This window comes from Salmo salar, chromosome ssa13, assembly GCF_905237065.1.
Source record: "Salmo salar chromosome ssa13, Ssal_v3.1, whole genome shotgun sequence".
NCBI lineage: Eukaryota > Metazoa > Chordata > Actinopteri > Salmoniformes > Salmonidae > Salmo > Salmo salar.
The window spans coordinates 35,457,831-35,471,653 of NC_059454.1; the positions used below are offsets into that span (position 1 = coordinate 35,457,831).

The 13,823-nt window shown below is 43.4% G+C and overlaps 1 protein-coding gene across 2 annotated transcripts in view; it reads right to left on the bottom strand.

Moving 5' to 3' along the window:
• Positions 1–13,823, bottom strand: part of LOC106567249 (protein bicaudal D homolog 2) — a 30,481-nt gene that overhangs the window by 5,700 nt on the left and 10,958 nt on the right. For both annotated transcript variants that reach the window (XM_014136312.2, XM_014136311.2), the window contains exons 5-8: positions 9,657–10,112; positions 6,369–7,289; positions 5,766–5,942; positions 960–1,111 (exon numbers count right to left, since the gene is read on the bottom strand). In XM_014136312.2, the coding sequence (XP_013991787.1) occupies positions 960–1,111; positions 5,766–5,942; positions 6,369–7,289; positions 9,657–10,112 (1,706 nt within the window). The remainder of the gene's footprint in view (positions 1–959; positions 1,112–5,765; positions 5,943–6,368; positions 7,290–9,656; positions 10,113–13,823) is intronic.

The window sequence follows — 13,823 nt, forward strand, 5'->3', positions numbered from 1 at the left end:
AAATGTCACACAATATGTACATTTTTGATTGTAGCGTAACACTAATTGATGCGCAAAGTGTAAATACTTTTTCCTGTGTTATCCTCAGAGATTTAAAATGGAGCGTATCCACTTGTAAGACTGAATTCTGTTTCTAAATTGTCAAATTAAGAAATAAAAACAGTGCTTCTCCAACTCAGGTCTCTAGATTGGTGTTATTCTGTGATTGTGAATATATACTGAACAAAAATAAACGCAACATGCAACAACTTCAATGCTTTTACTGAGTTATGAGTTACAGTTCATATAAGGAAATCAGTCAATTAAAATAAAATTAATCAAGCCCTAATCTATGGATTTCAGGCCCACACACTTGGGACCCAGGCCCAGACAATCAGAATGAGTTTCCCCCCTCAAAAATGGGCATCATTACAGACAGAAATACTCCTCGGTTTCATCAGCTGTCCAGGTGGCTGGTCTCAGACAATCCCACAGGTGAAGGCGGATGTGGAGGTCTTGGGCTGGTGTGGTTACATGTTGACATTGGAGGCGGCTTATGGTAGAGAAATGAACATTACATTCTCTGGCAACAGCTCTGGTGGACATTCCTGCAGTCAGCATGCCAATTGCACGCCCCCTCAAAACATGAGACATCTGTAGCATTGTGTTGTGTGACAAAACTGCACATTTTAGAGCGGCCTTCTATTGTACCCAGCACAAGGTGCACCTGTGTAATGGTCATGCTGTTTAATCAGCTTCTTGATATACCACACCTGTCAGGTGGATGGATTATCTTGGCAAAGGAGAAATGCTCACTAACAGGGATGTAAACAAATTCGTGCACAAAAAGAGAGAAATTAGCTTTTTGTGCGTATGAACATTTCTGGGATCTTTTATTTCAGCTCATGAAACATGGGACCAATACTTAACATGTTATGTTTCTATTTTTGTTCAGTATGAAAGTAAATCAATGACTGTACCTGCTGGTGAACATGACCCTCAGTGAAGAGAAGGTGGCAGCGTCCTCCTTCAGGGCCTTAAGCTCGTTCCTCAGCTTCACCATGGTCTCAGACACCATGCTCTTCTCTGTCTCGTACTTGGTCTTCAGGTTGCTCAGAGCCAACTCTGCTGTCTGGAATAGAAACATTATGGCTTGTTTGATCGTTTGTTATTGTTCTGCATACCACCCTATTCTCTTCCCAACAGCAGAAATATGACAAACATCTATAAGATTTATCTGGCCATGTAAATTCCTAATAAAGCTTACATAGATATTGCACATTACATACAAACCAAACGGGCGTAAGAGACAGCGAGCAAGACAGCGCCACAATCACCAGATGGTGCCGCAAAGTATTATGGGTTGCACCTCCGTCACTAAACTTAAAGTCCGAATCGAGTCCAAAGTCCCCTGTGCTCGAGTCCAAGTCCCGAGTCCCTATGGCTGAAGTCCGAGTCCCAGTGCTCAAGTCTGAGTCACTAGGTCCACATGAACTCAAAATAAAAGTTACATACCCAGTCAGACAGTGTAGAACCAAGAGGAATTGAGTCAAATTGTTTGCCATCCTTTTTCCTTTCTTTCTGTGCCACCAAATGTTTGCATATAGGCTACTGGTAAATGTCACCAGGGTCACATTCAGTTGCATAACGTTTTCCAACATTGCAGATCGAAATTCAATGACTCGAACCAATGTTATTCCTTATTCAACATGTCAGAGAGGCATGTTTGTTCTACATAGAAATAGGCTATCTGAATGTTCCAAAACGTTGCGTCCCGCTGAACGCGCCCCAGGTTGTTATCTATAGCTAGCTAATGATGTAACATGACTGAACAAGGTGTAGCCTAAACATATGGTTAAACGGTCCAGCCCACAAGTAGCCTGGTTTTAGGAACAGCCCGCAATATGCTTTAATGAATGTAAAATGCAGGCCTCCAGAGTGGCGCAGTGGTCTAAGGCACTGCATCGCAGGGCTAGCTGTGCCACTAGAGATTCTGGTTCGAGTCCAGGCTCAGTCGCAGCCGGACGCGACCGGGAGACCCATGGGGCGGCGCACAATTGGCCCAGCGTCGTCAGGGTTAGGGGAGGGTTTGGCCGGCTGGGATGTCCTTGTCCCATCGCGTACTAGCGACTCCTGTGGCGGGCCGGGCGCAGTGCACGCTGACACGGTCACCAGGTGTACGGTGTTTCCTCCGACACATTGGTGCGGCTGGCTTCCGGGTTAGGTGGGCATTGTGTCACAAAGCAGTGCAGCATGGTTGGGTTGTGTTTTGGAGGACACACGGATCTCGACCTTTGCCTCTCCCAAGTCTGTATGGGAGTTGCAGCGACGAGACAATCGGATACCACGAAATTGGGGAGAAAAAAACAGGGGTAAAATAAATGTAAAAAACTAATTACTAAAGAAAATTAGATACAAAAATAAAAAAAAAAGGCAAAAATGCACAATAGAAAGAAAAAAAACCATAGGACCCGTAATACCGGCGCTATCTTTTGAAAGGTAAGGGTTAGAATCAATCTGTTTTCTCTGAGGAAAACAGGGAGGCTTGGCTACAGAACCTGGCTATGCAATGCAGTGGGGAAAGTGGGAGGGTTGAGCGAGACTACAAATTCAAAGACTGTTTTTCTCTCCCTTGAGCATAGAAAAGTAGGCAGACTTTCCACATTGTTACATTACAGCCTTACTCTAAAATAGATTTCCCCCTCAATCAACACACAATAACCCCTTATGACAAAGCAAAAACAGGTTTAAAAATGTTTGCAAATGTAATTAAAATAAAAAACAGAAATACCTTATTTACATAAGTATTCAGACCCTTTGCTATGAAACTCAATTTAGCTCAGGTGCATCCTGTTTCCAATGATCATCCTTGAGATGTTTCTACAACCTGAATCCACCAGTTGTAAATTAAATTGATTGGACATGATTTGGAAAGGCACACACCTGTCTATATAAGGTTCCACAGTTGACAGTGCATGTCAGAGCAAAAACCAAACCATGAGGCCGAAGGAATTGTCCGTAGAGCTCTGGAGACAGGATTGTGTCGAGGCAGATCTGGGGAAGGGTACCAAAACATTTCTGCAGCATTGAAGGTCCCTAAGAACACAGTGGCCTCCATCATTCTTAAAATGGAAGACGTTTGGAACCACCAAGACTCTTCCTAGAGCTGGCCAGACGGAAGCCACTCCTCAGTAAAAGGCACATGACAGCCCGCTCGGAGTTTGCCAAATGGCACTTAAAGGACTCTCAGACCATGAGAAACAAGTATCTCTGGTCTGATGAAACCAAAATTGAACTCTTTGGCCTGAATGCTAAGTGTCACGTCTGGAGGAAACCTGGCACCATCCCTACGGTGAAGCATGGTGGTGGCAGCATCATACTGTGGGGATGTTTTTCAACGGCAGGGACTGGGAGACTAGTCAGGATCGAGGGAAAGATGAACAGAGGAAAGTACAGAGAGATCCTTGATGAAAACCTGCTCCAGAGCGCTCAGGACCTCAGATTGGGGCGAAGGTTCACCTTCCAACAGGACAACGACCCTAAGCACACAGCCAAGACAACGCAGGAGTGGCTTCAGGACAAGTCTCTGAATGTCCTTGAGTGGCCCAGCCAGAGCCCGGACTTGAACCCGATCAAACATCTCTGGAGAGACCTGAAAATAGCTGTGCAGCGATGCTCCCCATTCAATCTGACAGAGCTTGAGAAGAATGGGAGAAACTCCCCAAATACAGGTGTGCCAAGGTTGTAGCGTCATACCCAAGAAGACTTGAGGCTGTAATCTCTGCCAAAAGGTGATTCAACAAAGTACTGAGTAAAGGGTCTGAAAACTTATGTAAATGTGCTATTTTCGTTCTTTAATTTTTAACACATTTGCCCAAAATTCTAAAATACAGTTTTTGCTTTGTCATTATGGTGTATTGTGTGTAGACTGAGGGGGGGGAACAATTTAATACATTTTAGAATAAGGCTGTAATGTAACAAAATGTGGAAAAAGTCAAGGGGTCTGAATACTTTCTGAATGCACTGTAGCGAGACTTGTTTTACTATTAAACTCAATCCACTAGGCACAAACGTCAGTTCAACATCTAGTTTAGATTTAGATATGGTTGTCAATGTGAATTCAACGAGATATCAACCAAGAATTTCACCCCGTCATTGGATTTAGGTTAAATGTTGGGTGATAAAATACAAAATTCCCTTACGTTGATGACTTTTTGCAAATCATATCAGTTTTCCACATTGATTCAACGTCATCACATTGCATAGTTTGGTTGAAATGACATGGAAACACTGATTCAACCAGGTTTTCGCCCAGTGGGAATGCTGTGATTGTTTACTAACCAGACAAAAGGTAGCTAACTAGAAAGCAGACTGGTTAGCTACGGGGAAGCAAGAGCGTCGTCTGCGTGATGTGTATAATCAGAGGCCGAGCCGGAGTGCATCTGTGCTCATCACTGGAAAGCTCTCAATCTCTCCAAAACTCTTGTCCTGTCCACTTAGTAGTCAGAGGATTTTGTCTAGTCTCATTTTATAGTCTTGTCAATTGCCTCTGAAAAATAAGTGTTTAACGAATATTTGTCACGACTTTTATTGACAAAATTAAGACAGTAGAGATGAAAATATCAACCCTTCAATTAAACAGAAGCAAGAACTACAGCATGCACCCTGTCAAAGCAAATCACCAAGAATGTATTGGGAAATATCTTACTTATAAAGTCCATTGGCATTCATCAGTACAGTCAGACATGATACTGCTTAATGAGGCTTGCAAACCTTACTGAATTAAATTACTTTTCTAGCAGTGTGCCACTGTGGGGAACAAAGAAAGCTTAAGCAGAAGTATAATCATATTAAGTGAATAAATATTATAGTTCTGTCTACATTTCTCACAGTAGAAAAGGAGAGAGCCTGACATCTGAATTCAGTGGCAAACCCGTGACAGAGAGGCTACCCTAATCGAGCAAAGATTAGCCGTACAGTGTGTGTTTGCGTGTGAGAGAGCAAGTGAGTGAGAGAGAGCAAGTGAGAGAGAGCGAGCGAGAGAGAGCGAGAATGAGAGAGAGAAGCAGTTGACAGCAAAATCAGGTCAGCCATGTCGGGATGCATACAGAGTAGAGGGGAGAAAGGAGCAGTGTAATGGAAGATCTCTGAGGAAGACGTCATCATTCTCCAACTACAGCTCTCCACCTCTACACTCAGACCATCCAATGACGTCTAGCCTACCCCTTCCCCCTCTTCTTAGGGAATATCATTTCAGCTGTTCATGGAGAAAAAAAAATATTGATCGCAAAAAAAGATGAAAGACTGAATTGAACAAAGGAACGTCCCCTGCAGGCAGACTGGTGGATCTAGCTGTCAGAAGGGGTTCATTGACAGAAAGTTGGAGCAAAACTTTACTGTTGTTGCTATGGGTCAGATACCCAAGGAAATAGAACAGGATGAAAACCTTCACAGCAAGCAAAACAATGGAGAAAGGCCAGAGGAAGTCCTATTAAAATGTTCAGTTGTTATCAAGTTAGAATGTTCTCTACCGACTTTGGTCTGAGGATTACAGGTCATGGATTGGTCAGGCTGAGAGTCATTCAGCCAGACAAACCCTGAATGGAAGAATAGATCCACCAGGGAATTAAACTTATTTTCAACACTAAAATAGACACCGCCCATTGATGACCGATTTCAAGATCAATAGTGATATACGGTGACCTTTCGGGGTCTGATTGGTTGTGTGTGTCGTGTGTGTGTTCAACTTGGCGTGCCCATTGAGTGATTTGTCTGCAGTGCTGTACCTGTTTGTTGGCTTTGAGGACCGTCCTCAGCGTGGCGATCTGCTCTCTCTTGGTGCTGAGGAGAGACTTGAGCTTCAGCACCTCCTCCATGAGGGCCTCGCTTTCCAGCTCCCCTCCACAGCTGATCCCTCCCGAATAGGGCAACGTACCCCTCTGGCGACACAGGTCCACCGCCACCTAGGGCAGGCAGTTCACAAACCATGAGTGATTGTGCTAGTATCATTATTAGGTATTACTTTCAGTTTCACTAAAGTGATGGACCACTCAGCACAACACGTGTTAGAATTGGTTATCGTCCCAGCCTTTATCAAAGTTTATCAACCGAAACAAAGCAAGGATGCCAAAATTATCCTCATAAAGGAGGTCAAATAACTGCAAATGAAATATTACATATGTAGTCTTAGTGGTCTACTACTCTCTACAATCTAAAGATATCCGCTTTCCCGATCGATGCCAAGCGCCAGACAAGCTGCTTAAAAGCTTTCGGAGGCCAAATAACACATTCTGTACTGTGGGATCAGAATTCAGCAGACTATGAACTAACTGAAGTGGCCATTAAATATGCATGTTGAGTGGAAGACAATATGGCGGTGGCACTCGTACCTGGAGGTGTTTGATCTGGCAGCGGATGACAGCCACCAGGTTGCGGACGTTGGAGGGGTCCCTGAAGTCCATGGTGGGGGAGCTGGGGCAGACTGGGGCGGGGGAGGAGCAGCGTGGTGTGGGGGAGTTGTCACAGGAATCCTGGGGAGTACCAGGCCTGCTGTCTCCATCCCCTCCATGCACTGCTTTCGCAAACAACTCATTGGAGCGTCGCTTGTTACGTCCATGATGGGGATGGGGGTGCAGGTGGTTGGACTTCCCTCCACTCCCCCCTGACTGGCCCCTGGCCCCGTCACGGTAGTAGTCCAGGGTGACGCGTTTGGGCGTGAGGTTGTTGCACACACAGATGTGGTGGTAGAGGTTGGCCAGCTCCTCAGAGAAGGCCAGCAGCTCCTCCTGTGCCATGCTGAGATGACCCTCAGAATCAGTAGCCACTTTCCTCGTCGCTCCGATCTCCTTCTCCAGCTCACTGATGCGCTCCTGGTCCTGCCGGCTGGACTTGATGCACTGGCGGATCTTCTCAGCCAGCTCATGGGCCTCTCCCCTCCACCGCTCCTTCTCCTGCCGGCAGCTCTGCTCCAGGGCTGAGTAACGTTTCCCAGCCTGGGACAGCTCCCCACGCAGCTTCAGCAGCTCCTCGCCGGCCTCCTTCATCCGGGCCTCCAGCACCTCTGTGCTCTTCACATCCAGCTCATAGTCATAGTCATTCGCCCTGTTCTCCAGGGTCCTGGTGCTCCCGTCCCCCTGGTCGCCCGCTGCCTTCCCCTGGGGCAGGATGTGTTTCTGCAGCTGCACGGCCTCCAGCTGCTGGGTCAGGGAGCCCACATTGTCTTCCTGCTCACTGAAGGCCTGCTGGGACAGCTCCAACTGCCTCTGGAGGTCCTGGACCGTGTTGGCCAGACCAGTCTTATCCCTCTCAGCCTGGGGAAAGAGACATGGAGAAACAGAAAATAAGACTAAAACATCTTTGCTTGAAAGAGGCATTATAGCTACAGTACCAGTCAAAAGTTTGGACACACCTACTCATTCAAGGGTTTTTCTTAATTTTTTACTATTTTCTACATTGTAGAATAATAGTGAAGACTTCAAAACTATGAATTTACACATATGGAATCATGTAGTAACTAAAAAGTGTTAAACAAATCAGAAAATATTTTATATTTGAGATTCTTCAAAGTAGGCCACTGATGGACATTTTCTACGTTTTTCTTATAACTAATTTCTTAATGTGCTGTTCTATAAACCAATTTCTGTGTTCATGCAAGTGGCTAACTGAACGAATCCTCACAATCAGTAGCTGCAATTTGACAGTACGCCCTATTTGGTAAAAGACCAAGTCCATACTATGGCAAGAACAGCTCAAATAAGCAAAGACAAACAACAGTCCATCATTACTTTAAGACATGAAGGTCAGTCAATCTGGAAAAATTCAATTACTTTTAAAGTTTCTTCAAGTGCAGTCACAAAAAACATCAAGTGCTATGATAAAACTGGTTCTCATGAGGACCGCCACAGGAAAGGAAGACCCAGAGTTACCTCTGCTGAAGAGGATAAGTTCATTGGAGTTAACTGCATCTCAGATTACAGCCCAAATAATTGCTTCACAAAGTTCAAGTAACAGACACATCTCAACATCAACTGTTCAGAGGAGACTGCGTGAGTCAGGCCTTCATGGTCGAATTGCTGCAAAGAAACTACTACTAAAGGACACCAATAAGAGATTTGCTTAGGCCAAGAAACACAAGCAATGGACATTAGACCGGTGGAAATGTTTGGTTCCAACCGCCGTGTCTTTGTGAGACGAAGAGTTGGTGAACAGATGATCTCTGCATGTGTGGTTCCCACCGTGAAGCATGGAGGTGTGATGGTGTGGGGGTGCTTTGCTGGTGACACTGTCAGTGATTTATTTAGAATTCAAGGCACACTTAAACAGCATGGCTAACACAGTATTGTACAGCGATACTCTATCCCATCTGGGTTTGCACTTAGTGGGACTATCATTTGTTTTTTTAACAGGACAATTATCCAAAGCACACCTCCAATCTGTGTTAGGGTTATTTGACCAAGGAGAGTGATGGTGCTGCATCAGATGACCTGGCCGCCACAATCACGTGATCTCAATCCAATTGAAATGGTTTGGGATGAGTTGGACCACAGAGTGAAGGAAAAGCAGCCAACAGGTGCTCAGCATATGTGCGTACTCCTTCAAGACTGTTGGAAAAGCTTTCCTCATGAAACTGGCTGAGAGAATGCCAGGAGTGTACAAAGCTGTCATCAAGGCAAAGGGTGGCTACTTCGAAGAATATAAAATACATTTTGATTTGTTTAACACTTTTTTGGTTACTACATGATTCCATATGTGTTATTTCATAGTTTTGATGTCTTCACTATTATTCTACAATGTAGAAAATAGTTTAAAAAAAAAGAAAAACCCTTGAATTAGTAGGTGTCCAAACCTTTCCCTGGTACTGTAAATATATAGTAGAAGGCTTTAAATGCAATTTGCTATTATCCATTTTCCATGGCATTTCAAAGTGGCAATTATGCCTCAGATTACTGTAGCAAGCATTTGGGTGGCTGAACTAAACGGCACATTCAATACGAGACCAATGTCAGTAATACATTTCTCCAGGTTGATCAATCTTTGCTGAGACAAAAGCAGAGGTTCTCTCTGAGACGGTACACACACATTCCACCATCCAGTGCCTTCAATCTCACTGCATTATTCATGACGTGGAGCAGCACTCGAGCCACACAGCCTCAACATGCTCGTTCAGTACTCCTAACATCTGCTGGGCCTGGGCGGCAGCATACCTACCCCCGGCTGAGTGCTTTATAAATTATACATTTACACAACTGAAATAGGACAATAAATTATTGGTTGGGACAGAGCATACTGTAGAGCTAAAAGAAAGTGTAGAAAAGTGGTAATTGAATGTGCAATGTGGTGTTTGATAGGCCGTTTCAAACAGTTACTGACAGTACAGTCACACTAAGTGATCCAATGATATCTGTAGCAGGATGTGGTCTATAGCAGGAAGCTTACCTGACTGAAACCTTTACAACTCATATATAGGACATCGCCATGGCAAGAAGTACTGCTGATCAGAGAACTAAATCTAGACATTGACACACGTAACCACTAGTCTACAGACCATCTCTGTTACAATCTTTTTTAATTCCAACAATTCTTTACTGAAAGTGAAGACAAACAGATGATTAGTTGAAATGAGTTAGTGTCCATACAGTATGTACCAGTACGTACGTGGTGTTGATCCCATTGCGTACCTGCATGAGTTGCTGTTTGAGTTTCTGTCCGTCAGAGAGGTGCAACTCACTGAGCAGGTCAGACACCAGGCCAGGGGCAGGCCTCAGGAACACGTCACTGTTCCTGGGGGTGGAGAAGCGCTGGACATGCTCATTAGCCTTGGGGTTAGGAGGAGCGCAACCAGACCCCGGGCCGTCGTTGCAACCGCTATCCTTTTGGTGCTCCCGGCCCCCTCCACTGTCATCCAGCTGCATCTCCAGGTGTGTGACCGAGTCGAAGGGGTTGAGGGCTAGGGCCGAGAGCTCCCTCCTCAGGGTGTTCTTCTGCTCCCTCTCCTCCTTGAGGGCCTCCAGGGCCTCATCCAGCTGACGCTCGGCGATCTCCCTTAGCTGCGCCGCCTCCTCCAGCTGGGCCCGGAGAACGTCGTCTTGCTCCTCCTTGTGGGTGAGCTCCAACTTCACCGCCTCGAACTCCACCTGCAGATGACAAGACGAGAGAGAGGGCATGTGATTACAGAGACTCAGAGTGTAGGACTGAGTGTTACGGGCAGGGTTGGGGATTACATATACATTACAACAACAAAAATGGTAACTAATCCGTTACGCGACCAGCAAAAATATTGTAATCAGATTACAGATACTTTTGAAAAACTTGATTACTTAGAGGATTACTTTTAAATTCAGAAAGGATCTTTGCAGAATTTTTGTTAACACTTTTCTCAATGACAGTCATATCAGCATTGAAAAAGGGTACAAGTTTAAGTTTGTTCCACCTGAGAGAGTCTGACCACAAGTCAGAGACCACTATGATGACACACTAAATATGTTTGATGGATTGCGGGAAAAAGGCAGGAATAAGCTTTTGTAGGCTAACCGTCCAAGCTATGTCTTTCAAATGGTGCGACTGCTGTCGGCATCCAAAGATGATCCAACTTGAATTAACACTTGGAGGTAAGGATGACAGCAGTGGTGTAGTCTACGGCGATACGGATATTACTTATTGTTATCTACATAGCACATTGATGTGAATCACACTGCTGCTCTCTCATTTAGCTATTTATGCCTTTCGGATTGTGGTTGTTGTGGATGGCTGTTCACAAATCTAAATGTGTATTTCAAAGCAATAATGGTTGAATTCAAGAAGTTTAAGCTGCCTATCAATCATTGTTTTTGAAACCGGTGGACAGCCAAGTGAACAATGAGCTCTTTTAACAGCTGCACAGTGCGGATCCCAGCCTATGGAATAAAAGTGGGGCTTTTATTGCTCAATTTAATTCATGCTGATAAAAAAGAAAATAAATCCATAGGACATTCTCAAACTTGCACACTTTTGATAGACTTAAAAAGGGTAATCTGTAGTTACTAAAACTATTTTTGTACATACAAATTATATATCCATTGATTCTTGAAGAATATAACTTAAATGCCTCATGAGCTTAGTTCAACTATCATTCTCCATGAGAATCCAAAATAAGCTGGAATTCCTCCAATGTTTGTAAATATTGTACATGTAAACAAACACTGTATAGCCTCATAACATGTTAAAACAATAATGTTGATATCATGGATGGTCAGTCCTTGCATCCATAGCTCTGTCTATTAATCTGAGAGTGGTTACATTTCTCCAGGCCCATCCCTCAGCTTTTTACCATAACAGAGGCAGGGCGAACGTTTTGTTATTGTTCCATCTGTGGATTTGCCCTTTAAACAGCTGCACATGACCTTTTTGTTGATGACACTTTAATATCTTGATAAACAATAGGTCTATAGCAAATGCAGCATATGGCATTCATTTTTCAGTAGTAAATAGCATGTTTCAGTAGTGCTCAAAGCATGCCATTTCATGAGCACAGCATTTATTTTTCAACTCTAATCAATGGCTAATAAGTCCTTAGTTTTGGGGTTATGCTCAGGTTAAACAATTTGTCTAATCTATACTTCCATATTTGCAAGTCCTATTCTTAAAGATCAAGGGGTATAACATTTATTGGAATGACGAATTCTGAGACTTTGTTTTTAATGTAAAGATATAATTTAATCGTATTATATGTAGTAGAAAGTGATGGGTTAGAAGAAGCCTACATAACCAACCCATAAAGTAAAATGTAACATCCATATGGTCAGCTATGTAAACTGTAACATTGATTTATCCTACAATAAATGTCGTTCAATTGGTAACATACATTTGTCTTCTTCTAATGCCTCTTAAGGGGAAGTCATCTAAAAGTTACAGAATGTAATCAGATTACGTTACTAAGTTTGGGTAATCCAAAAGTTACATTACTGATTACAATTTGGGACAGGTAACTAGTAACTAACGGATTACATTTAGGAAGTAACCTACCCAACAATGGTTTCAGGTCACTATGGGAGGGGTGTGTTGAATGTTCCAGAGAATTTTTCCTTAAGGGACAATAAAAGTGAATCTTATGTCTGTTGGGTGGTACTGAACTAGGAATGTGTAACTGTCATTACTCTGACCTTAGAACATGAGGAATTTCTGTGGTCTATGTTCTACAACTTACTTTTGGACTGGCAGTTGGTAAATTATTTCAAAACCTTCTCAATAATTGATCTATGCTACTTGGCCACCTGATGAGTAAGACGAGTTTACGTCACATTTACAGTATGCTTATGCGTGACCAGGATGAGAATCAAATCTGTCCCGATTGTTCGTAGAGACTTCCCACTTCCGAGATGCCACTGTCTCCCATCTGAGATGACTCCCCAACAATGAGTGTGTGTGTCAGCCAGACCGACAGGGGAAGTCACTGTCAGCCAAACCCAAACCCAGGGCGCACGCACGCACACACACACGGCTAGCCCTTATTCATCAACCACTTGGAAAGAATCCTCACACACCCTCAGTCTAAACCCAGTAGGAGATGGAGACTTAAATGGGCAGGAAGAATAGAAGCCTACCAAACACATTATAGTGCTGAGCGATTAACATACATTTCAGTTATTTTACCCCTTTTCTTTTTAACTCATTGACCTCCATCGGTTCAATTATTAGAATTCTATTCTGTTAGTTTATTTCCTGTGAGCTCAATGCGCACATTGCAGTTTCTCTAGAGATCAGATCCAGCCTGAACTGTGTGATGTAGTAGGGAGATGTAGTTTCCAACGGGCCAATATTCTACATAATTACCACATTTTATGCACTAAACTAACTACAATGACCATAATCCATTGCACATCTACGTGTCCGGTCTGTGTTTCTTTCACGCCTGCTATGAGAGACAAGAATGCGCGATCATGAGGGATATAGAGAGCAAATGTCGCTTCGCAAGGTATCTCTACCTGAAAATACATGATCAAAGTGATTGCTAGTATATATTCAACAGTCAAAAGTAGGCCTTATTTACAAAGTACTGATTTTGTCAGACAGCATAGGTAGGAGCTCTATAGAGATGAGATGACTTAAAATGAAATAATAAAGTTATTAAATACAACAAATGTAATATACACAACTGAAATATTTTATTAACCTCTCTTGGGTAGGGGGCAGTATTTTCACGTCCGGATAAAAAAACGTACCCGATTTAATCTGGTTATTACTCCTGCCCAGAAACTAGAATATGCATATAATTGTTTGATTTGGATAGAAAACACCCTAAAGTTTCTAAAACTGTTTGAATGGTGTCTGTGAGTATAACAGAACTCATATGGCAGGCCAAAACCTGAGAAGATTCTATACAGGAAGTGCCCTCTCTGACCATTTCTTGGCCTTCTATAGCCTCTTTATGGAAAACAGAGGATCTCTGCTGTAACGTGACATTTTCTAAGGCTCCCATAGGCTCTCAGAAGGCGCCAGAACGGGGAATGATGACTCTGCAGTCCCTGGCTGAAAAACAGTAGGGGATTTGGATAGTGGTCGATCTGAGAACAATGACACGGGTGCGCGCATGCACATGAAGACACCATTTTCTATTTTCAGTGTTTGAACGAAAACAACGTCTCCCGGTCGGAATATTATCGCTATTTTACGAGACAAATCGCATAAAAATTTATTTTAAACAGCGTTTGACATGTTTCGAAGTACGGTAATGGAATATTTTGACATTTTTTGTCACGACATGCGTCCGTGCGTCACCGTTCGGATAGGGACCTGAACGCACGGACAAAACAGAGGATATTTGAACATAACTATGGATTATTTTGAACCAAAACAACATTTGTGGATGA